We start from the raw sequence: 27394 nt of genomic DNA on the forward strand, positions 1-27394 counted from the left end.
AAATCAATGTAGAATGTATAAAAACAACTAAATAGACAAGAATGATGCAAGAAAAGTATGAAAAGCAAAAAGTAATTGGATCAGTAGGCCTATCAGTAGGAGTGACCGGTACAGCAAAAATATAATTTCCATGAGTTCTGATTGGACTATTTACCCCACTCATCAAGCACCCATGCCATATGATTAATAATAATAATACTGAGGAAGCCCCACATATAAGCTCTTAGGCTTGTGCGAGGGATGATGATGAGAGATGACGACTACTTTTTAGGTAGCCGGAACCGACGAATTATCATGTCCTTCGAAAGACGGGAGAGTTGATTCATAGATGAACAGAAAGTGGACAAATCAATCAAATTTTAAATGAAGTCTAAATTTCAACATTCATGTACGAAATGACTTTCATTTGGCGAGGGAAAATACTGTAATTCAATAGTTAAAAGATGTAATCATTCAAGAATCTAGATTAATATAGCCTGAGGTTTCACTTGTAGGCTTATTGTGGAAGTCGCATGTGTCTAAAAACCGAATTCTGCAAGTAAGCTAATCTTATTCAGATATTTGATTCATGAGAATTAGAATAAACTAGTTATTCGAAAAATGATATCTATAGCCTACCTACCAATTCCTTTACACGGAGCAATACTTTAATAAGTTATCCATTCACATTGAACTGTTTATATGACTGTAGGTTGAGGTTAGAACGTTTATTAGAAACAGTGATTAGAAATCGATTCCATTCGCCATCACCAAATTTTAACAAACCACTCTCTGTCACAGACAACACCGTATCGCGCATGCGTTAGCAACGGGTTTTCCCCGTTCCATTCAGTCAGTTCTTTGAATGTAACGTTCTTTGTGATGATGGTTACCGAGCACTGTAACTGGAGCCAATCGTTATTCTATTTGATGAAGATATTATTATCCAATGATCATTTATCATTAAATTCAATATAATAATTAATATATTATCATTTTATTTTATAAAAGAAAGAGTATCTTTGAAAAATATAATTAATAAAATATAACAGTTGTTATTTAACTGATGTTAAAAAACACTATACCCTAACTAAGTCAGCATAAATATTGTCATTTCAAAACGAAAACCGAACCCTCAACCTCCCCTTTTACATTTAAAACATAACTATTCGAAAAACCTCTAATCCCTTCCAGCATATTGCAATTTCAAAGCAAAATCCTAACCTATCTTACCACCTTTGAAAATCAAAAAGCATAATTCTACCTGGACCCTAGCCCTTTCTAGCATATTGCAATTTTAAAGCAAAAACCTTACCTAACCTTTTGAAACATTATTGAATATAATCCAAAGAAACCTAACCACTAACCCCTTATCCCTTCACATTTAATAATTTAGATTTCAAAGCAAAATCCTAACCCCCTAACCTATCCTTTTACCTTTGAAACATCAAAAAACATAACTCTACCTAGACCCTAGCCCCTTCTAGCATATTGCAATTTTAAAGCAAAAACCTAACCTATCCTAAAAAAACATTATTAAATAATAAAACGTAACCCCAAACTCTTTCACATTTGTTGAACGATAGACAAGGATAGCAACACCATTGCAAATCGAACACTACCATTATAACGTGGACCTCACTATAGATACTTTTTTTTAGGGAAATCAAGCCTCAACCACTACTCAGGCTTATAAATGATGATACTCAAAAGAATATAAAACTAATTGTGGGTCACTGGAATGCCCAGAGCGTGAGAAACAAACAAGGCTTACTTTCATTGTTTGTAGAGAATGAAAAACTTGACATTTTATGTTTGAATGAACATTTTTTGACTACTTCTGAAATTGATTTCTATATGAAGATATCAGACCTAGTTCTTGCTTCAATTTTTTGTAGATGTGTGACGAGATGTGGGGGATGTGCCCTCTATGTTCGAATTGACCTTGACTTCAATGTTATTGATGTAACCCCTTTTTGTTGCGAACTTGACCTCGAAGTGGTTGCCATTTCAGTGTCTAAATTACGTGTTATTATTGTGTCTTTGTATCACTCACCTAGTGGGAATTTTGTGCATTTTTGTGAACTTTTTGAAATTTTTAACCAAGAAATATGATTCTGAAATTCTGATTGCTGGTGATTTCAATGTTGATTTTATCAGTGATGCCCCAAAAACTCGATCTGTTATTGAATTGCTGAAATGTTATGGAATGTATATCACCTGCACTGAACCTACAAGAGGAAGAGCTTGCCTTGACAACGTTGCAGTTAGCCTTCAGTCTGAATTTTGCAGCACAAATGTGATAGAGTTGCATGGGGATGACCACTCTGCTTTGAGTACTGCTTGCATCCTCCCGAAGGCGGCTGAGGCACGTGTCGCGCCCTCTTCTACCTGGCATGCTGATTACATTTTTCGAACGAGACCTGTGCATGAATCAGCCCTTGAAAATTTCAGAGGTATCTTGTCCAGTACACCCTGGAATGATATTTTCCTCTCCTCAGGTGGTACTGAGTTGTTTGCAGCTTTTTTTCAATATTTTCGTGACAGATTCGATTTCTTTTTTCCTGAGATTGTCAGGCCTCACCGCCCCCAGGCACTAAGGAGGAGACCTAGACATCTGGATGGCCACAGGGAGTGGTATACTGATGATCTGGCCAGACTTAAGGGACTCATGCTTGCTCTCAAGAACCGATGTGAGGATGGTGATGCTGACAGCTCTGCTAGATATAGAAACTTTAAACAATTCTACAAGAGGAGGATCGAGCTGGCTAAGAGGTTGGCAACTGAGCGACAGATCGAGGATGCACCTAACCAATGCAAAGCTGCCTGGGATGTGATAAATACAAACAGATCCATGCCACGGAAAAAGATCGACTTTGCAAGCCCGGATGATTTTAATGGCTTCTTTGTGGGTTCGGTTCAGGATATAGTGGATTCCCTGCCTGATACTGCCATTGATCCAATTGATCTGTTGGAAGGAAGAATCCAGCCGGGACAGGAGCATCTCTCCTTCTTTCGCCCCACCACACCAGCTGCCTTGAGGAGGATCATATGCTCTTTCAAACCCTCAAAAAGTCCAGATGTGTTTGGCATGTCTGTGAGCATGCTTCGAGAGGTTGTTGATGCCATTGCAGTTCCTCTCTCTGCATCTGTCAATGAGTGCTTGAGGTCTGGAAATTTTCCTGATTTCTTGAAAACATCAAGAACTGTCCCAGTCTTCAAGAAGGGTGATCGTGAGAACCTTCCTAGCTTCAGGCCAATCTCCATAACTCCTGTCTTTGGCAAGGTGATTGAGGCAGTGATAAAGCCTCAGCTGGAGGCCTTTTTCGAGGAGAATGGCCTGTTCTCCAACATGCAGTTTGGTTTCCGAGTTGGGAGATCAACAGTGGGTGCAGTCGACCATGTGGCTGAGCGGATTGATGCTGCCTTCGAGGATGGTGAGTCTCTTGCTCTTGCTCTTTGTGATCTGAGCCGAGCCTTTGACTGTGTGGACCATGGCATTCTTCTTAGAAAGCTTAGCTTTTATGGTCTTAGAGACTCTGCCCTTTCCATCTTGGGCTCTTACCTTTCTGGAAGGACTCAGCTTGTCTCCCTCAGTGGTGCTGACTCCCGGACACTTCCGGTAACTTTTGGTGTTCCTCAGGGATCGGTGCTGGGGCCTACACTGTTTCTTGTCATGATAAATGACCTCGACGACCACGGTTCCTCTCTGATGTTCGCGGATGATGCATCTCTACTGTCATCGGGTGCTGAGCTTGAGCGGGTTTTGGAGGCATCTGCGGAGCATCTTCAGTCTGCCACTTCATGGTTCCTGGCTAATCGATTCCAGCTGAATGAGGACAAGACCCAAAGGATCATCTGCAGCTTGTCACGTGAGCCGCGTGACCCTCAGAATCCAGTGAAGCTGCTGGGTTTTGTCTTGGACAGCAAACTCAGCTGGAACAGTCATATACAGGAAGTAACCAGTCGACTCTCCCGCATTTGCTTTCTGCTGCTCAAGATGAGGGGCCTGGTGACTGAGAAGTACCTGATAATGATGTATCATGCGCTCTTCCATTGCCACATTACCTATGGCTTGCTTCTGTGGGGTCATTCAGCGGGGGCTGCTGATGTGCTGAGACTGCAAAAGAGGGCTATAAGAATTATAACAGGCAGCGATCATCTTGCCCACTGCAAGCCCATCTTTGCTCGCCTTGGTGTACTGACTGTCTTCAGCCATTACATCCTTCTGTGCTTGGTGTATGTCAAGAAGATACAGCATACTCTAGCTGCCCTTAGTGACATCCACCGCCACAACACCAGGCGCAGTGAGCTGTTGGATATCCCCAGGAGACGCCTCCACCGATCACAGGCCAGTTACAGGATTTCAGCCCTGAAATTCTACAACAAGCTGCCTAATAGTGTGAAGCAATTGGATGAGGCCGCCTTCAGGAGAACCGTCCGGAAGCTACTGTGTGCAAAGGCATACTACAGTGTGAACGAATTTATGAGTGATAATTTGAATTTTTATTGAGAGCATGAGCACTGGATCACTGCCATCTGAACTGTTACAGTTTTTTTTTCATGTGTTTGTACGTGTTTTGATTTTTTGACGCCATCGATCCCACAATTGTGGGTAATGGATGAAGCTGAAGGTATTAAGGTATTAAGGTACTCAAAGAATACTTTTGAATAACTATGTTATAACTGTGACTGTTGCTGGCCGTTACTCTGTTTCTGAGACAAAGAGAAGCTGCTCAAATTTTAAAGCAGTGAGCAGTGACAGTAATTCACAGCCATTAGAATAACTGAGTTCTGTAAAAAAGGAGATGAAAAGTATAATTCTACTCAAATTTACATGATTGTTAATTATAATTATGAATTAGACATAATTATTGATTATTCTCATAATATAATATCTGAATCGCTGGAATTCCTACACCCCTGAAAAATGACACACCCGAAAAAATAGTAAGCCGGAACATTTCTCCGTCGGAAACTTTGACAGCATTATCAGTTGCTCGAAAAAATAGTAGAATAGGATCCAAAAAAGTAGGCTTTATGAACAAATTCCAATAAGCTGACATTTATTTCATCTCAGATTTAAGATCATCTCGAATCACCTATATTGAAGAAGTATAAAACATGACAAAGGGGTACTATAGTGTGGTCCACGTTATAATGGCAGTGAATAAAGATAGAAGAATAGCGATGCCGATTCTCTGCATTAACTAATGATTTCTACACTGTCAAAAACATGATTGTCATCGTTGTGGACCTAGAAAAGGATAGTACCACTGTCTTTGTCAAATGATAGACAAGGATAGCAAAACCAAAGTTGATCAAATACTGTCATTATAACGTGGACCTCATTATATAACAGAATAGATACAGAATGGAAACTATCAATCAAACGCCGATCCAACTAATGCTTTTTACATGGCACAAATACTCAGGCCCGATTTCACCAAACACCAAACCAACAGTTTAACGAAATGAAATCTGCTGTTTGGCCGTAAACGACAGAATCGAATTTCATCACACTCGTTTAGGGTCACGTGACTCCGAAAACTCCAGTTCAAACTTACCGGCCAAGTTTGGTCGGTCAGCCTTCGAAAACGGGCGATTATAACCTATAAACTGTTTTATATTGCACTACTTTCGCGTTTTCGTGTAGCCTAATGCAATCGTAAAGAGCTGAATATTAGATCACACACACTCATGTATTGACATTTCAAATGTTGTTCAATAGGCAGTTGATTATTTTGATATTGTTTCGATTTAGTTATAAGTTTGTTAGTTAATTCATTAGGCAGTAGTTTATTAAAATTGTTAAATTCGCTTCCTATTTTTAACCAATCCAACTGTTTCAATAATTTATTAAAAGTAATAAGTCTTCTCACATTCAATAATATTAAAATGTTTTCCTATTAGATCAATCAGAACTGTTCATATATATATGCAGAGGCTCCCCAATTGTTTTCCCACTCAACGTTTTCTCCATGAGTTTCTTATTAAACTACCTAATATATATAAATGACCCAATTAAAACTAATTAACAGATAAAAACGAATAAATTTTCGATTACAAATAATTTTTAATTTCATCACACTCGTGATTTATTTACCCGTGAAGGGTATTTTATTATACAAATAATACCTATAGCTAATTTACAACACCGGAAAAACTATAGAAACAAGAAAAAGGCAACTTATATGTATGACTGTTTGGTTTGCAAGGGCATTTTTCCAAGTGTATTGAAAAACATTAAGGTATTACTTGTACCGTACATAAAAAGGCGATAAAAAAACTTCTGACCATCAATTATTGTACCTGTGATATCCAAAGTATTCAAGGCCATAATGCAAGACCAGATATCGTCATTTTGAAAGCTTTGGTACCGGTATGTTTACTGAAAAACTATTTGGCTTCAGGCCATGTAATGAAGTTACAAGACTAGTAAATAGTGTTGTTGATTATTTGGATAAGGATCTTTCTGTTAGCTTTAGGTCATATGCTGGTATGTCTTACGATACGGTACTGGCATAACATACTTGGTAGCAAACTTTCTTATTATGGCTGCAATTCTGAATGAATCGATCTCGTTATGTCATATTTAAAAGACCGCAACCAGTTTGTTTACAGAGATGTTCAGTTCTCTAAGAAGGGCAGGAAGGTTCGGTATAGGGTCCCTCAACGCTCCATACTTGGAACAATACTCATTAATAGCCTATATTTAATGACATAATTTGTAACATAGAAGGTACTCATAAAGCAGGATTTCTTTTTGCTGATGATTTTAATCTCAAAGTTAGTTGTAAATCCAAAACAGGAGTACAAAATTTTCTAGATGATAGCTCTGTACTCCTTAATGATTCATGTGATTAATGAAATCTCTCATTGAACCTAGAAAAAAACTCTATTATGAAAAACTATTATGTCCACTTACAATAGAAATTCAATTACCTATTCAGAAATAGGAATAATATCAGAGTTCAAAAGCTCAGGATCACTACTTTGCAAAAAAAATCTTGTGTATACATCTGTCTTTAAGTATACATCACTTGTGTATACTTGACAATTCTTTACTACTAGGAATCAAATCATTGCCTCTTGCATTCTTCAGAAGAAAATTGAAAACTAGACTACTGAAAGCCTAAATTTTATATAGCATACAAGAATTTTATGTGATTGACTAGACCAAATATTTGCACGCTAGTACTATTATGTATTATCTAGTACCTATTATTGACGTTTGCATTGTTAACAATGTCTTTAATAATGAAGATTCTTATTCGTACTCTTAACATGTTAGAACAACAAACTACGAGAGCACAACGAAGTTTTTAGGTTATAAAAATGTCGTCAAGCGGGTTCACTGCCTTCACGATACCCCAAAACGGCGGTTTCGGAATCTTTGGCCAGTTTGTGCTGGTGAAATCCGTCAGCATTCAAAACTTCTGTTCAGCCAGGAACCACAGTTTCGAAACCGGCGGTTTCAGAAACTTTGGTGAAATTGGAACTCTATACTAACTGGAACGGGCTGTCCAATGCTAAGCTACAGCTAAAAGTGTGTAAGGCGGAGTGAGTGAGACAGGCATACCGTGTGGGATTCCCTTCTCTCTCGTACTCATACATTTAAGCAGGTTGTTGCAGCTCTTGAGTACGATTTTTCATTTTTAAAGTTAAAAAATGGATTTGAATGAGTATTGGGGCTATCAGTATTAGATCACAACCTTCCTCTTAAATATTGTGATGTATTTGTTGTAAAATGTGTGGAATTGAATAAAAATACGACCGAAAAATGGTGATGTATTGTGTTGCATTTGGATGCAAGAATGGGCATGTTAAAGGAAATGAAATACCATTTCACAGGTGAGTCAAACATTTTTAGTCTATTAATTAATTTGAAGAAACCTTTTTGTTATACATGCATTTCCAATACTTTTTACTATATTGATCAGTCTATTTGATCAAAAATAAAACAAATTTGGTTTTATTCCTAGTATACTGTGATAGTTTCTATGCTAATTGAAAATTTAGGCCCACTTTATTAGCATCTAAAATAAAAAAAACATAGTTGAAGAACAAATGAATCCTTATTCAAAAAAGAATAAATACAAATGATTAATAATTTCTGTGTTATCATCATGAGATGACATGATTTATTTTAGGTACCTACTTTATTTTAGTAGCCTACTTTAATTTTGAAAAATATGATATTGCTATCAGCTGAATTGTGATTAATTTTTGAAACATTTACGTTTCAAATAAATAATCATTCAATTTACAATATTATAATAATTATTTATCATATTTTACTGTTTGCTCATCATATGGTCATAATTATAATACAATTAATATAAATGTTTCATCATAGATTTCTTTGCATCATTTCTGAAATTCCCACACTTACATGATTTGAAATGTTATCAGAATACCTAGTGCATTGCTATTATTATATATTTAATAATCCTGTGTTAATAATCATCATGAGTCAACATAATTCATTTTATTTACCCACTTTTATTGTGAAAAATATGAGATTGTTACTAGCTGAATTGTAATTAATTTTTGAAACCTTTCAATTTCAAATTGTTCATTTTACTCTGGTAATTATGTAGCATATTTTACTGTCTGCTTATCATAGTCATATAATATAATAAAATGTTTTTTTGTTATTTGCTTCATTTCTGAAACTCCCACTCTTACATGATTTGAAATTACACCAATGCACACCTACATAATTCTACATTTATAGCCTGCTGTAAGTAGGCCTATATTATTAAATTAAGATATTTCCTTAAACAATAACAATAAATCATATAATCCAAAAAACAATAGTATATCCTATCAAAATAAACATAAGACTGTGTTTAATAGTTTCGATTAAACACAGCCCTCCTTTGGACTGTGTTGGAACAAAATTCGGGATTGGAATAATAAGGACTATGAGCCTGTTTTTTTCATTCCCAATCATTTCATGACAGTTTATATTTGTCCTTGTTAAATAAATAAAAATAAATAGATGATACGCTTCTCTGAAATCTGGCCCAAAGTTATTCCCTTGCTTGTGAAAAGTTGACAATACTAAAAATACTGCAGTCACAAATGATAAAAATCTTTTCTTTATTCATATTCAACCTATTTCATTATTTTTGCTCTCAAAAAGCTAACAATGAACTGCTTAATAAAGGAAAAATAACGCTTCCATGGAATAAGACATACAATATAGAAATAAAATAGAAATTGAAACAGTGCAATGTATTTTTCCATAAGAGCCAATGTGTTACAAAATGACGAATCCCACAGCAATGCGGGTTGCCTATCTTTACCAGCTGCCTCACTTTCTTTGTGTTGCTAGTCCATTCCAGTTAGTATACAGTTCAGTGCAAATACTAGACACGTCACGTGACTGCGCCATCTTGTTAGACAGTTCCAATCCTGGATTTTTGATTGGCTCGCGGCAGTGAACAAGATCAATCGATCCGGATCAGTAAAGTGATCCGAACTTCCCATCAATACTATAGTGAGGTCTACGTTATAATGGCAGTGAAGAAAGATAGGAGAAAAACGTTGCCAAGTCTCTCCATTTCGCCACTGACTGTACATAGCTGTTACTCAATTCATCCCATTAAATTTAATCTAATGATAATTATCATTTCCTTGATAAAATAATCAATTTAATGTCGAATTGATCAAGAAAATATACTTTTTCATAATTTGATTCAAAAATTTGCTTTCATGACTGAGATCAGAATTTTATTTTTATACAAACCTGAAATGACAGCTAATTCAAAAAGCTGTGATACAACAATCTGAATTTCAAAACAACAGAAATTGAGTTATTTGTTTATATAATTGTGGAGTTAGGGGCATAGCAAACGATCTGTTTGCGAGTTATCTAAGGGATCACTCTCAATATTTGACAATTAATGGTAAAACAAGTTTGAAAAATCTTTCTGTATTTGGTCTTCCTCAAGGCACAGTCCTTTCACCATTGCTCTTTTTGATTTATGTTAATGACCTTTTGAATTTGAAAATACCTAACTGCAGAGTAATTTCATTTGTCAAAGTCACTGGTATGTGTCTCATGCGCCCTCCCGGGAACAAGTTAGATGGCCTGACTTGCAATGATTGCTTATCAGATGAGTTTTTTGTCACTTTCAACATTTTTAGACTTATTCTTTGGCCCATTTTATACAGAGGTATTTCTAATACTCATATCTAAACTCTGTTTAAATTGCTACTTATTTGTTACATTGAACTCCTACTTACCTTTTTTATGAGTCCCTTTCTCCTTTTCCCACAACATTGGAAAGCCTGTTGTGCAACAATTTTGCCACTTCAAGTATTTGAAGTCACATTTAGTAATTATTCTGTAAATGTATAATTCTAGGATTTTTCAACGTTTTTCACACTAATTATCAATCATTTTAAATCAGACAGTACAGCTGTCTTTTGCTCTGTTCTGCACCTTAGCCAAGTTGCTTCTGGTGTACTCTCACGTCATACTAAGTATTGTTATGATCTGTTGAGATTTAATCTGAATTTATTGATGATCCATGGTTGATTCTAATCATCAATACTGTGCAATATTTCTAGCCTTTTAGTCACTCATTTTTTCAGGAACAATAATTTCAAGAATCAGTGAAAGTGAATTCACAGACAATTGCTTACCAGGTCCTATTGAATTATTGACTTCATATGTTAATTCAGGACTATTAAATTTCTCAACTCAGTTATTGGAAAAAACCAAAATTATCAAGTTACATCTGTCTATATTCAAATAACATATTAATTTACATTGAAAACTTATCTATAATCATTATTGTATTCTTACATTCTTATATTCAGATTTTCACAAATGTTTTGTAATATCCATTGACTTATTGACACTTTTGAATTTTCTGCAAGTATTTGTATTATTGTATTAGCTCGTTTTTCAACTCCATCATCAGTAAAACTCTTTGTTCGTTTGTGAACTATTCCAGCCTATGACAAAAAGGCAAATTAAAATCAGTCATTGTTTCTGTACAACTTTGTCTTTATTTAGAAAAATCATTACTACATGTTTCAACTTAGAACTATTACATTTTTCAGGTTTGCAATTACAATTCTTTTCAAACATTCTAGCTCCCAGAGTCAACTACGATTTGTACAACAGTTGTAATTTCAATTTGGCACTTTGTTGGGTCTGTGGTGCAAGAACTGGACAAGTTTTAGTTCTTTTATCAATTCTGTTTCTCACACCATTCAGTCCACTCAAGTTAGGTTGGCTTTACAACCCAACCTGCCACGAGACTCATCAGTTACTTTGTCTTATCATTTGTAAGTATTGAGATGTGACCTGGTTTCCATAATTTTAGTTATTCTAGTGGTTTGATTAAGCTCTTTCTCTTTCTATTGACATGTTTGCTGTACCTAGTTGTTTGAACTCACTGCCGGCGCACAAGTTTTCTTCGCCGCTAGTGCCATTTTGTAAGTAGAATATTTATTTTATCAATCTGCATTATTTTATGGCAAATAAATGAATTTGAATTGAATTTGGTAGGTATTCTATTCCAATTTCCTTTAAAATAATATAAATCCTTTTTAAAAAAGTAGCGGTTTGTTCAGTTTTGTACAGTCACTGTCAAAAGTAAATATAAAATATTCTGGCAAATAGACAACATTGCAAAGCGAGAGAGAGATAGTGCTATCTGTTTTGTTGTATAATAGAAAAGTACAGCAACAGTATTGTCAATCATACACTGCCATAATAATGTGGACCTCACTATATTACAATGCGGAACTTTCTAACAAGATGGCGGATTTTTGTGTCAGGGTACTAGCCGAGTTTCCATACTGTATATATACTGTGTAATAGTGTGGTCCATGTTATAATCAAAGATACTTCTTTAACGTCTTTGGTTATAATGGTAGTGAAGAAAGATAGGAGAACAACATTGCCAAGTCTCTAAACTGACTCCATTTTGCCACTGCATGTACATAGTGGTTCACAAATCTCAAATCATCTCATCAAATTCAATCTCATATTAGTTTTCATTCCCTTGATGAAATAACCAATTTCATGTCAAATTAATGTTTATTCAAAACTGCTTTTATAACTGAGATCAGATTTTCATTTTCATACAAACCTGAAATGGCGGCTAATTTAAAAAGCTGTGATACACCAAACTGAACTTCAAAACAACAGAAATTATTTTATTTGATAGGTAGTCTATTCCAATTTCTTTTTAAAAAAATAGAAAAATTAGAATCCTGTTTGTTATAAGATAATTTCAATGGAAATCATTTTGAAATAATAATTTTTATAATAATAGGCGCCTGCCTAACCAGCAGGCGCCAAATCATACAAGCCTGAGAACATTAAGTTGTATAATTGATTTAAAATACATTTTCGAATAAATGAGATAATTTTCAGATATTCCAATATGAGAAACACAAATTATACCTGATATGTCACTTTAAAAGTTGATAACTTTGACCAGACCTAGACTTCGTCCATGTATGTCCAAGTATGTATGTATGTATTAGACCAGTATGAACTCATTATATACGGTAACACTGAGCCCACTCAATTAATGTTCTTTTTATATTTCTAAATAATGAACAACTGAACCCTTTCTAAAATTGTATGATCTTCAAACATTATTTTTCAATTTCCAATTTAATATCATATTGAATTTATAATGGTTAAAATATGCGTGAATAATAGAAATAAATTATTGTGGACATTTATTTTCTCTCAATACAATCTTTCTCGAATGTCAAAACTTTGATTAAATTTTCAAAGTTGCATTAAATTTTCTAGGTTTTCAAATCAAATCAAAGTTCATTCATCAAAACAATTACAATACAAATTTGGATACTTTAACATATAATAACCAATATATAATAATCATAATTATATTATACAGTATGAGCATAAAGTCTTGCCCTGATTTTAAAAATGTATTACAGAATAACCATTTGACATATCAATTTATATCTGGCGCTGTTACATAGGTTAGTGTTAGTAGTTTTTTTTAATATCACTTACATTAGTAAACTTCAACGTGTCAAAGCCATATTCCAGTTCTCACCAGGTGTTTTGTAACATGTGTTCTGTCACAGTACCCACAGCAGCTTGTATCCTAGCCTTCAATTCATCGATGTCAGCAACTAGTGTGGCAAAGACTCTGTCCTTGATATATCCCCATAGAAAAAAGTCAAGGGGAGTAATGTCTGGAGAACGGGGTGGCCAGGGTGTTGGACCATCACTTCCAATCCACCAATCCGAAAATGTTTCATCTAGGAAATTACACATTATCAAAGCCCAGTGGGGGGGGGGTGCTCTAACTTGCTGGAAAATTATCCATGGTTGATAATCTTCTAACTGTGGTGCAATGAACTGTTTCAACACGTCTAAGTAAATGTTAGCGCTAATGTTTTTTTCCGTGAAGAAAAACGGCCCTAGGCCGCACCGAAAATTAAATTTTTCACTGTCTCGCTGTAACTGTACAGTAGCGTGTGGATTCTCTGATCCCCATATATGGACATTATACCTATTTACCATTCCATTGACATGAAAGGTGGATTCATCTGTAAAACATATGCGATTCAAGTAATCATTAGCGCCATCAATCCTGTTGAGAATCTCAGTTGCGAATTCTGCACATCTCAGCAAATCATTTGGTTGCAAGGCCTGCATGATTTGCACTTCATAAGCATGCAACCTAAGCCTTTTATGAAGAATTTTCACAACACTTGCTCGTGGTATTTGAAGTTCACGTGATGCTTGATGAGTTGATTTAGAAGGACTCTGTTGAAATGAATGCCGAACACGATCAACAGTTGCTTCACTCACACTAGGCCTGCCACTTCTAGGAAGATCTTCAATACTGCCTGTTTCTTTGAACCTGTCATACCATCGCTTTATTGATTCAACATCAGGAGGGCTGCATTCATAAGAAGCCCGAAAATTCGCTGAACACTGATGGGCGATTTCGTTTCGTGAAACCAAAGCACAAATTGTGCTTTTTCCTGCTTTGATGCCATTTTGACCACGACTAACGTGAACTAACAGACAGTGTCATTGTTTAGGACCACTAGCGCCATTATTTATTGGTCAAAAAAACTACTAACACTAACCTATGTAACAGCGCCAGATTGAATTATTATGTCAAACGGTTATACTGTAATAAATTTTTAAAATCAGGGCAAGACTTTATGCTCACTCGGTATAATCTTTGACTATAGAAAGATTTTCTTTCTATAGTCAAAGGTATAATTCAGTAAGAAGTACTTTTATTGTACAGAAAACTGTTTTTCCTAATTTCTATTTGTTTTAAAGCTTACTAAATTTTTTTTGAACTTGTAATAGTTGTTATCTGAAATTCTTGGATGGATATTGTAAGCTGTTTTTGATGCTTTTTTTGTCAATAGAATTATTTGATTTGATTTAATAACTTTGTTGTAGTTCAGACACTGTGTTACTTGTAAATAGGCCGATGAAGTTCTTCCTCAGGAGTGGAATGCATTCCTGAATACTCCAAGAAAAGTAAATGTTTTTTCAAATATTGACAAGTAACACAGTGTCTGAACTACAACAAAGTGAATAAATATAGTTGGAATATTCAAAGTATAACTACATTTTCACAATTTTCTACTTCAATATCAACTAACCAGGAAAATAAACTTTTTTATATGTGTGTCTATTGAATTCTTTCCTAACGTTACTTGGTATTGAATTGTAAATTTTTGGTCTCAAGTAGCCTATATGTAGTACTTTCGCCCAAATGTAGTGTTCATCCCTGGTACTATTAAATTCGTGTTTCTCTGCCTTGTTTGATGGTTATGATCTGCCAGTATTATTTGTTCGTTGTTTCTCCTCATTCGCGTGATGATAGCCAGGATGTAGAGTTTCTTACACTTAGTAATTTACTGTCCTTGGAAAGAATGTTTGTGAGGAATTGATTCTGTTAAAACCTATTATACAAGAATCTATTGGTGTTAACGCAGCTTTACTCTATGACTGCCTGAAGTTAATATTATATCAATTTGAATTTACAATTCGAGACCGCAGCTCGGAAAAAGAAGAGATGATTAGCTCATAATATCGGGGACCGAGCTTCGCTCAGGAGTACAAAAGCATAAACAATTTATTACGAAAGAAGGAATTATAATGAAAAACCATTTTGGCCATGTGGTTTTTGAGAAGCGGTGATGAATAGGTCAGTGGTATGCTATTTGGCTTTTATATATTCCATTTCATATTCATATTGATTATTCTTTCGGGTTGAAGGTCTAATATATACTTAGTAGATATATTGGAATAGTTATCTTGGAGTTTGGTAGAAATATATTACATTTGCATAGAACTCAATTTATTTAAGTTATCTTCATAATTCTATCTTCTTTCTAATTCTAATAGGTTACCAACCCATCCCTATCTTATGTGATAAAACTTTAATCATAATCATATACCCACATGATTGAAAACAGCAGACATTCAATTTACTAGAACAACTAATGGAGTGCCTTCAAGTTCAGATGTAGGCAACACGCCTAACTTCTTCCTACATTCGCTACCTTGTCTCTACGACACTGACCTTGCTTCTGTGAAACACCTTGTTCCAGTGAGAACTTGCTTCTGTGAGACTGCCATTTATAGTGCTACTACTTTGGACGGAGACCTTGTCTCTATGAAACTGCCTGTCTCTGTGGGAACTTGTTCCTGTGAGACTGCCATTTATAGAAATACTTGCTCCTGTGAAACTTGTCTCTGTGACACCAATATCGTTCAAAAACACTACTTGTCTCTGTGAGAACTTGTCTCTGTGAAACATCCCCATCTTCATGTGTAGGCAACACGCCACACCAACCTTGTTCCTGTGAGACTGACCTTGTCTCTGTGACACTCCACTTTTCCGAATGGGACTCTACCCCTCTTCTTGTTCCAGTGACACTACTTGTTCCAGTGAGACTGACCTTGTCTCTGTGACACTCCACTTGTTCGAATGGGACTCTACCCCTCTTCTTGTTCCAGTGACACTACTTGTTCCAGTGAGACTGACCTTGTCTCTGCGAGACTGACCTTGTCTCTGTGAGACTCACCTTGTCTCTGTGAGACTCACCTTGTCTCTGTGAGACTCACCTTGTCTCTGTGAGACTCACCTTGTCTCTGTGAGACTCACCTTGTCTCTGTGGGAACTTGTTCCTGTGAGACTGCCATTTATAAAAATACTTGTTCCTATGAAACTTGTCTCTGTGACACTAATATCGTTCAAAAACACTACTTGTCTCTGTGATACGGACCCATTTGATGAACTCCTTGAGAAGGTGAAGGACAAAATTCAGCTGAGAGATACAAACATGAGGTACTGCATCCCGTCCGAACATTGCGTAATGACAGGTGTCAAAGTCACGTCAAGTAAACAACTGACAAGTCAACAAGTGTCAACTGGAGAAGTGAGTGAGCAAGCACAGTGTTGCCATAATGCGAAAAGCATAACCATTGTACAAACTATTCTAAATTATCGTACTGTATTTCGTGAAGCCATGCTTTGTTAAAGCCAGTTACTCAGAAAGCATTTTTTTGTTGTTCGATGTTTTGTCATCCTTATGAATTCTGTTGAATCAAACATAATGTTATTTAAGAAGTTGTGCTGAACCTGTTAGAATTCATAGGAACGGTAAAGAATCAATTTTACAAAAATCGATGTACATGTAACTGGATTTAGAAGATCAATACGATAATGTGTTCTATCACAATTTAATCACAGAAATGTTTAAGTGAAAACGTTGGGTGCAAACCTTCTGCCATGAGGAGACAAATAAATTTATGAAAAGCTTGATAGCTTGAATAGTGATCTGATATTTGTTACACGTTTTTAGTCCAAGACATAATAAGACTAATTTTTAATGTTTCTTCAAACGGCAGGAAATCGTTGGTTTTTCAAAGTTATCTTACTCCCTTATTTTGGGGTATTTTCAGAAATCAAGATAAATATCCTACCAAATTTCCTACACGAATACAGTGTAAGTTGTATTATAATAGCTACAGTACATACGTACTGTATAGTACAGTACCTGTTAGTTTTTACCGTATAATTATATGATAATTATTTCCTTGTTTTTGGATATTTTCGAAAACGGGACTTACGCTTTAAAGAATTTGGGGTAGCTGAATCCAAATCCGAAATCATAATCTTTCTATCTTCATTTTCAAGAAAGATAGTTTTTGAGAAAAAGTGGTGACCGGAGAGATGTAGATTCACCATGTGAAAGCAGCGATTTGTCCGCTAGTATCTCGATCCAAGCCGGTTTCTGCTTGCCTCGAGGGGAAAAGACATGACAAAAGGAGGTTCCTGGCTCGGGGTCACCATGTGAAAGACACGATTTGACTCAATGTACTTCGACAAAAAAACGTGAACACTGTTCAGTGTTCAAGTTGCACGTTTCCTATCGTGTGAGAGAGGCCTAATTGTTAGATTCGTTGGCTTATTTGTAAGATCCCCATGTGGAAGCACAGGAGAGCTGCAAAATATGAAATATGATCTTCCATAATATGATCTTCAGGAGCCAGGATTCTGTCGTGTGAAACTGGCCTTATAGTACAATTATTCTTGGACTATTACTTTTATCTCAATGCAATAACAAAGTAAGTTATTGTATTAATATTAACTCCCAAACAATATAAGTTCTTATTATAGATTTTCACCAATCTCTGACAAAACATTCAAAAAATATTGAGTACTGTACATATAGAATGGCTTAATATCCAATTGAACCAAAACTTCTTCAATTTTGATTACTTTTGATTGCCGCGAGGCCACTTGACTAATTTGGAAGCACTGAGCCCGAATCTGAAATCACAATTTCTCTATCACCATTTTTACGAGTTTTAGGTTTTTGAAGTAGAGAATAAAACGTGTAAAGAAAGTGGCGGCTGGCATGCGTCAGCAGAGGCGTCATGCGTCGGCAAGTGTGCATTGCGCCTTAAGAGTCCATTATTTTGAAAAATTCATTTTATACCCAATGATTGTCCACTCTCTTTAGAGTCTTAATCTTTCTAATGCGAGTGAAGCGTTTCATCATCTGAGAACGTTATCAAACCTAGTTAGTCCAGACAAAGAATTCTCAAAAAAGGGTATAGAGGGAAATGTTTGGAAGACAATTTTTGACCCCCCAGTTCTGTTCATGATAGTAAGGAGGTAAACATATCAAAAGTCCCCACCTCTACCCCCTGTGCTAAGGGGATGGGAGTGGTTTAAAGGTACCATTTTTTGGTTTCACTTTGAAATGATGTATACATTTTTTATATCTCCTCTAATTTTCGAGATATCCGCTCTTGAAGGTATGACATATTTTTGAAAAAAAACACGTTTGCCACCAATTTTTTTCTATTTTTGCTCTTATAACTTCTTGAAAATCAACGGGAAAAATCCATGTTGATTATGAGCTTATAAGGCATTAATTTCTCTTCAATTTGATGTATAATTACATGCTTTTACGAATTTCCCTACACCTTTTGCAGCAGCTCTAGTGTTTAGTGTGAAATCTCCATTTTTGTAACAATAGACCAATTGACAAAGGAATCTGGAGGGAATGTTTTAAACAAAATTTTTGAATTTGCAGCTTTGTTGAGACTAGTTAGGAGGAGAACATATCAAAATTCCCTATTCCTAACTCATGTGCTAAGGGGATGAGGATGGTTTAAATGTTGCATTTTTCTGCGTTTTTCTCCCACGCTCATATCTTGATATTAGGAGGAGAACATATCAAAATTCCCTATTCCTAACTCATGTGCTAAGGGGATGAGGATGGTTTAAATGTTGCATTTTTCTGCGTTTTTCTCCCACGCTCATATCTTGATAACAATCCGTTCAACCGACTTAAATAACTGCTCTAAGATAAAGCTCGATAAATTTTCCACACTTTTTGTTCAGTGGAATTTTGTGATATTCCCAACAGTTCCCGAGATATTCGCTCTTGAAGTTGTGTAATTGTTGAAATAACAGGGTTTTATCCAATGTTTTGCTCTTCCAGGGCTTATAACTCTCAAACAATGCATCATAAAAACTGATGCTTATCGTAGGTTTGTAGAGCATTGAATTTTCTTTAAAATGATGTATTATTCCACTATTCCAAGTTTTCCTTTCATTGTTATAGCAGATTTAATCTAGGGGGTGAAATTTTCATTGCTGCAACAATTGTTGGATTTTGTTGAGTTCTGAATTCTGAAGGAAACATGTTCAGTCACTTTTGATAGCCTAAACTCAAAAATTTCATGGAGATACTATTTGGAAAAAAAAAAAAGATCTGCACACTCCATACTTTTCAATTTTCATTCTTAATGATTTCTTCTATCTCTAGTGAGTCCCATCTTATGCATTTTTAGGTAAGGGTTGGTTAGGTCAGGTTGGTATGGTCAGGTCAGGTTAGGCTTGATTATGTTACATTGGGTGTGCTCTTGAGTAAGAAATGGTTAGATTGAACTTAGGTTGGGATTGGTTTGGTTAGGTAGTTTTAATTAGGTTAGGCTAGATTGGGGATGTGATTAGGCTAGATTGGTAAGGTTAGGCTTGGTTTTACAATCTTTTGAAGCTTCTGAATTGCATTGGAAGCAGACTAGAATGTGGTCAACAATACCAATATGTTATGCAATCATGTTAGACTCTTCTACAGCTGAAATACTATACTTTTTCAAATATTGTAATAATTAATAATGAAGAAGTTAGTAACCTCAGACTTCTTCCATTGGATTCCCTGTAATATTCAACATAGGATTCAGCTAATTTATCAGTAACTGAAAATAGCAAAACGTTATTAAGAATGAGAATTAAAAAGTATTTATTTTTTATTTTTCCAAATGTTCAAATAAATTTTGAAATGGGCTACTATCAAATGGATGAAAATTTTTCCATCAGTATCGATTATTCTACAAAACCCCATAGTTTAAAATACATATTGACCACTGCCAAGTAAACAAGTAGTTAACATCTTTTTAAGTGAAAAATTTGCACTTTTTTGAACAATTTTTGTAATATGAAAAAAAATCTATTGAAGATATGATCTTGAAACCGGTTTTAGTTTTTGGTTTCATTATATTGTCAAAATTTACATAGACTAATTTAGAACCTACTAAGCCGTGAAAAATGATTCAGAATTAAAATTTATAAAAAAAACTTTCAACTTTCTGAAATGTTTGTTCAGCTGATCTTTTGAAATCGACGACAATGTAATTATGTAAACACTGTTGAATTCGTCCCCATCACCCCTTTTGATATATTATATTCTATTATATATTATATTATATTGATATCTACTTATTAAGTAGATCTCAATGCGGGAGTCCGCGGTCCATATACTCAAGTGACCCCCCTCCTATTATTGACCTATTTTGGTAACTAGACTACCCTTGATAGTATCCAGATCGAGATATATTTTTGAAAAAATGTAACCAGTCAAGATAGTACTATTACAATGCCGAACTTCCTAACAAGATGGCGGATTTTTGCGCCAGGGTACTATAGTGAGGTCCACGTTATAATGGCAGTGGATAAAGATAGAAGAATAGCGATGCCGACTCTCTGCATTAATTAATTATATTTCTGCACTGTCAAAAACATAATTGGCATCGTTGTGGACCTAGAAAATGATAGTACCACTGGCTTTGTCGAATGATAGACAAGGATAGCAAAACCAAAGTTGATCAAATACTGTCATTATAACGTGGACCTCACTATAGCCACAGAGAAGAAGGTAGTTTACAAAGAATAGCTGTGACGAAAGGCAATTCATTCTTTTTAAACAAAGACAGCTCATTTGTCCGTTGCAGTTGAGAGCGGTTTCGCATGTCAACATACAATACGATATAAAGCTTAAATTTCGTATTAGATGAATAAAACAACATTCTTAGACTCAGTATGAGAAGCAGAAGCTGATTTAATTAAGAAATCAAATATCTCAAATTCCAAATCAAATAATTATATAACCTGCATGAGTATAACGACCACACAGCTGCACACAATAATGAATATGTTTGAAATGTTCTATTCTATCTAGTACGATTTGTAAGGTCGAAACAATTTTTTTTTATTGTAGTTCTGATTTTTCAATATATTGTTTGAATACATGAGAAAAGTCCAGAACCAAGTTTTTGATGCAAAATTTCCTTGAGCTAGATACAGAGTGGCCCAAAAACCACGTATTTTCTGTTAGTTTTCCAGTTTTCAGTTATTTCCGTCAAATTCTGTAATCGAACAGAAAAAATTGCTCTCGCCTATTATTTAGATTACGAAATCCCTAATAAAATAAGATCATTTAGAACGTTTCTGTCTTCAATGAGTACAGAGTTACAATTTTTCAAAAATAAGTAAAGTTTCAAGAAAAAATGAATTTTGATGAATCTCATTCTTCATCAACAATATCCTCCGATTTTTACCATTTAAATTTATAATTCAAAATTCCTTTGGGCGTAGTTTTGTGCTCTACAATTTGAGACAAGGTAGAGCGCTCTTTCTCATATATAGATTTTCAAGTACACCTGATAGCAATGCTCCTTGTATTTTGAAAAATACCTTATTTTTAGCTTCAATCATCACCAGCAACTCCCTAATCTTGTCATAGCATTGAGATTTCGCACCATGATATAAGTTCATTAGATCATGTTCTATAAGAATGAAAATTAGCCCAGTCAACGAAGTGTTATAGAGGGAAAAGTTTAGAAGACAATTTTTGACCCCGCAGTTCTGTTGAGGGTAGTGAGGAGGTGAATATATCAAAAGTCCCCACCCCTACCCCCTGTGACAAGGGGGTGGGGGTGGTTCAAATGTACCACTTTTTGGTTTCTCGCATATAACTCGAAAACTATGCATTTTACAGACATGACTATTCTATAGAAGGAAAACATTAAGTAGCGAAATAATACATCAAATTAAAGCTCTACAAGTCTACCGTGAGCATTCATTTTTATTATGCATTGTTGGAGAGTTGTGGGCCATGAAACATAAAAAAAAGGATCAAAAGCTGTTATTTTAACAATTTTACACTTTTAAGAGCGTAATCTCAAAAACTGTTGGAGATATCACAGATAACCACAGAACAAATATTGTAGAGAATTTATCAAGCTCCATTTCTGAACAGCTAGTCATGTCGGTTGAACGCATTTTTCTCAAGATATGAGCGTGTAAGCAAAACATTGAAAAATACAACGTTTAAACCACCCTCATCTCTTTAGCACAAGGGATAGGGATGAGGACTTTTGATATGTTCACCCCCTAACTGGTCTCAATAAAGCTGCAAAGTCAAAAATCGTGTTCAAAGCATTCTCTCCAAGTTCCTTTGTAAATTGGTCTATTTTTGCATAACTGGAGATCTCACACTCAACACTGAAGCTGCTGCAACAGTCGTGGGGATGTGCGTAAACTTGTGAAAATATACATCAAATTGAAGAGAATTCGATGTTCTATAAGCTCATGTTCAGCATGAATTTTTCCCATTGATATTCAAAAAGTTATAAGAGCAAAAATAGGTAGCAAAATATTAAGGGAAAATGTGTTTTTTCAAAAATGTCACATCTTTTAGAGCGTATATCTCGAAAAGTGAAAGAGATATAGAAAAAGTTGTTGAATTAATATTATAGGAAATTATGTAAGCTTCAATTTCTTATAGAATAGTCATGTCTGTAAAATGCATAGTTTTCGAGTTAAATGCGAGAAACCAAAAAGTGGCACCTTTGAACCAACCACACTTCCCTAGCACAGGGGGTAGGGGTGGGGACTTTTTATATGTTTACCTCCTCACTACCTTAAACAGACCTGCGGGGTCGAAAATTGTCTTCAAACTTTTCCTTCTAAACCCTTTTTTGAGCATTCATTGCCTGGACTACATGAGTAATACTAATACAAAGAATAATACTAGGGAAAGTATCTTTGATTTCATGATTTTTTCAACAATCTAATCTTACACTAGGATCATATTCTCCCATGAATCGTTTCCAGCAACTAAAAGAGGAGATTCTGTTTCAAAATTCAAGATCAAGTATTTTTCTATAATTTATCTGAATCATTTCTGGTCATTACTGTGTGTACTGGAAAATGAACCAGGTATTTTAGGTATATTTTGGCCATTCTGTATATTGCACAAGGAAATCTTGCATGAAAAAATTGGGCTTCTCTTATGTATCCAAATTGAGAATTCAGATCTACAATATAAAATGTAAGCACACCTCCTTTTAATGTCTATAGTGACTGAACTATAGTAACTGTATTTTTTTCAAACACCACTTGTGAAATTGGTGGGTGGGGGGGATCGGGGCGATTCGCGCCTGTCGCCACCTTCTATAGAAGATAGATGTGACTCACGTTATAACATTATAGTTAGTCCAGTCAATTTAGACATGCAAAAGAGATAATATTTTATATTCGTTGTAGTTCTGATTTTTTAGGGTTTGTATGCATAAGAGAAGTCCAGAACCAATTTTCGCATGCAAAATTTCCTTGTACAGAGTGGCCCAAATACCTAATATGTCTGGTTCATTCTCCAGTTCTGAGCTATTACCTTCAAATCCAGTCATTGGACAAAATAAAGAAATTTTCTTCATCAAATTATTATTATTTTTTTTATTTATCAGTGACAAGATTCTGAACGTAAGAATTAATTCACAATATGATAATGTTTATTTTTAATTAGAGAATATTTTGGTACCGTACTGTGTCAATTTCTGAAGGCATAAATCTTTTTTTTTACTTTCCTTGCCCTATTACCATAGTAAGTAGTATTAAAATAGTAAGGAAAGTATTGCTTTCCGAAAAAAAATAAGGTACCCCAATTTCTAATACGTTTCAAGGTCCCCTGAGTACAAAAAAGTGGTTTTGTGTGTGTGTGTGTGTGTGTGTGTGTGTGTGTGTGTGTATCAAATTCATACCTAAAAAAGTCATCTATCAACTGCCTCAAGCCCCACATCTGTAAAAATTTCAGGAGCACCGCCCCATCTATGCAGTTTGATTTTAGATCCCCAATTATCAGGCTTCAGATACAATTTAAACAAAAAATTTCAAGTGGAAAAGATTGAGCATAAAGTTCTCTACAATCAATGTCCAGTAACATTTCAACCTAAAATTGAAAATAAGCTCGAAATTCGAGAAAATAAGATTATTCAATTGCAAACTGCTGATTCTATTTAATCATTCACTATGAAGAGATAGCAGACTTCGTGTGTCTGTCACCAGCTAGCTCAGATCTTAGAATAGTAGACTTGAGATGCACGTGAACTCTAGCATCAGTTGATCAATTTTCATAACGGCAAGGAAAGTTGTGTGAGTGCGCCACACCAGATTTTTTTGAATAGAACATTCAAAAATAGAACATTCAAAAATAGAACAATGAATATTAATATTTGGGACATTAACAAAAAATTAGCATCAGTATTTCAAGAATGATATATCCTAGTCTATAACAAAATTACAAAATGGAAAAGAAACAATATTATATCATATTACTTGAAGAAACAGATATTTTTATAAATTATCTCATGGTTTATGTTCCAAATTTCACTGTTAACTCAAGCTGACAGTCCTAGTGGTACTTCTTCTTAGTGAGACTATGTGACGCTGGTAGTCTCTTATACTGTGCTGTTCTTTCACTCTCACCCCAACAACACACTAGTAATAGACAGTTAACAAAAAATCGACTTGGAACATAAACATAAACGACCTATACCATGGTATATCTTCTTATGTCATCTTTTCTCTATGCTTTAAGTTTTTTTTCATATATTGTCTTACAATTTACTCCTCATTTACTAACTCAACCTCAAGTATTTTCCTTGTTTAATTTACTCCATCACTTAACTCACAGTTTTTTATTCAATTCGATTAATTTTTATTGATTCCTCATTTCCACTTATTATATCTCAATTTGTACTTTGCCTTCACTCATAATGCTTTCCTTTTCTACTGTGTCAAGCGCTTTTCATCCTCTTTTCACAATACTTTTCTTTTCTATTTGATTAATTTTCATTGAATCTCCATTTTCACTTATTTTATCTCAAGTTGTACTCTCCTTTTAGTCAAAGTGTTTCTTCCTTTTCTACTGTGTCCTACTTTTACTGATTCTCTTTCTGTATCTCTGTTGCCCGCAGGAAAAAGAAGTTGAGGAACGTATGCTTACCCTGGCCACATTTCTGTCGCCGTTATATTTGACTTTGGCCCCTGAGTCGTTCAAAAATCAGACAAAATTTGAACGCGAGGCGTCAGAATGCCGGCTGCGTTTGAAGCCAGGACGGCCTTTCTCGGGGGTGACCGCATGCATTGATTTTTGTGCGCATGCGCATAGAGACGTGAACAATATGAACAACGGCTGCACGATGGTGAGTTGAATGATTAAATGTTGAAGTTTACTCAATATTTAATGATAAGCTAATTAAATATAATCATAAAGCTTGCAGCCTTTCCTAATTTTTAACCTACTTTTTTACTTTCCTTGCCCTACTACCATAGGTAAGGAAAGTATTGCTTTCCAAAAAAAATTAAGGTACCCTAATTTCAAGTTTTCTATACGTTGCAAGGTCCCCTGAGTCCAAAAACATGATTTTTGGGTGTTGGTCTGTGTGTGTGTGTGTGTGTGTGTATGTCTGTGAACACAATAACTCCATTCCTAATCAACCGATTGACTTGAAATTTTAAACTTATGGTCCTTATACCATGAGGATCTGACAATAAGAAATTCAATAAAATTGAATAAAAAATGGCGGATAATTACTAAAAAACCATGTTATTCACGGTTTTCTCGAAAATGGCTTTAACTATCTTCTTTAAATTCATACCATGGATAGGTATTTATAAGCCCTATCAACTGACATGAGTCTCATTCCTGAGAAAATTACAGGAGCTCCGTAATATACTTGAGAAAAATGGCGGATAATTACTAAAAAACCATGTTTTTCACGATTTTCTCAAAATAACTTGACCGATTTTTTCAAATTCATACTCTGTATAGTTATTTATCAGCTCTATTAACTGGCATGAGTCTCCTTTCTGGGAAACTAATGGTGGGTCCATCCTTGAGAAATGGACTTTGTAACCTCCTTCTCGTGCATGAGGTAGGTAGGTAGAGCAGTTCATAAAAAGAGCACATAGTCGAGATATTTCATCTGTAGAACAGCTGTTTTGACGACTTTAAAAAAAATCATCGAATTTCACAATTTACACAAAGGAAAAATTACTCTGAAAACAATTATATATACACATATACAAAAGTCTGATCGTAGTTTCAAATATGAGCAAGGAAAGTTGTGTGAGTGTACCATACAAGATTTTTAAAAATGTGGCCATCAACGTGACTTCTTAGACACTGGCGTTTCATTTTAAGCAAGGCATACTACACTTCATTTAAAATACTACGATTAAATTAAAAATATATAGGGGTATTATATTGGGATTCTTGCAAAACCAGCAGGGGTACCATGTGCAGCCTTTCATAATTTTTAGTCTACTTTTTTAAAAAATGTGGCCATCAACGAATATGTTTTTCTGTGCCTAGGACAGATATTGGCTCCTTTTTAAAATTCGAATAAAATGAAACAATAAAGCTACAATGATTTACAAGAAAATTGACGAACCTTCCATCTTGCGTTTATTCCTCTTCAATACATCACAACTCGAACAATTTTGAATACCTTTTTCTTTTAAAAATCGTAATTCGATGGTTCCATATTCAGATCTCACTTCGTTTTTTTATCCAAGTCCAAGTTGAAACCATTTTTCTAATTTTATCAAATACTGTTTTTAAAAAAGCAGATGATCAACTGTTGATATAGCAGAAAATCAACTGTTGATATAGAAAATAAATGGTCAATCTTAATCTTGTAATTTAGTCCAGCTTATTGTATCATATGAATAATAGTGTTTCATCTTTGTGAAATCTAGTGCAGCCGGTATATTTGTAATATTAAAACTACCCCTCCTTCACTTGAAAAAAAATTGTCAAAGAAATTTTATTCATCAAATTATTATTATTTTTTTCATTTATCAGTGACAAGATTCTGAACGTAAGAATTAATTCACAATATGATAATGTTTATTTTTAATTGGAGAATATTTTGGTGCTGTGCCAATTTCTGAAGGCAAAAATCTTTTTTTTTTACTTTCCTTGCCCTATTACCATAGTAAGTAGTATTAGAATAGTAAGGGAAGAATTGTACTCTGTTTTTAGTCAAAGTGTTTCTTACTTTTCTACTGTGTCCTACTTTTACTGATTCTCTTTCTCTATCTCTGTTGCCCGCAGGAAAAAGGAGTTGAGGAACGTATGCTTACCCTGGCCACATTTCTGTCGCCGTTGTATTTGACTTTGGCCCCTGAGTCGTTCAAAAATCTGTGGTGCTGCTGTGGCTATTGATTGGAGATGTATACTGGCTGCAGGTATGGATACATCATCAGTGCGTACA

The 27394-nt window shown here is 35.0% G+C and overlaps 1 protein-coding gene and 1 long non-coding RNA gene across 2 annotated transcripts in view; one reads left to right on the top strand and one right to left on the bottom strand.

Annotated features, from left to right (window-relative positions):
- Positions 1-747, bottom strand: part of LOC120354501 — a 49261-nt gene extending 48514 nt beyond the window's left edge. Inside the window, exon 1 of the long non-coding RNA XR_005573080.1 lies at positions 623-747. This is a non-coding gene — a long non-coding RNA (uncharacterized LOC120354501). The remainder of the gene's footprint in view (positions 1-622) is intronic.
- Positions 748-24501: 23754 nt separating this feature from the next.
- Positions 24502-27394, top strand: LOC120354502 (methylcytosine dioxygenase TET2-like). Its single transcript, XM_039441802.1, has 2 exons — positions 24502-25318; positions 27235-27394. Exons 1-2 carry the CDS (start codon positions 25112-25114, stop codon positions 27343-27345), a joined length of 318 nt encoding a protein of 105 aa, XP_039297736.1. The 5' UTR covers positions 24502-25111; the 3' UTR covers positions 27346-27394.

Source organism: Nilaparvata lugens, chromosome X, assembly GCF_014356525.2.
Source record: "Nilaparvata lugens isolate BPH chromosome X, ASM1435652v1, whole genome shotgun sequence".
NCBI classification, from domain to species: Eukaryota; Metazoa; Arthropoda; class Insecta; order Hemiptera; family Delphacidae; genus Nilaparvata; species Nilaparvata lugens.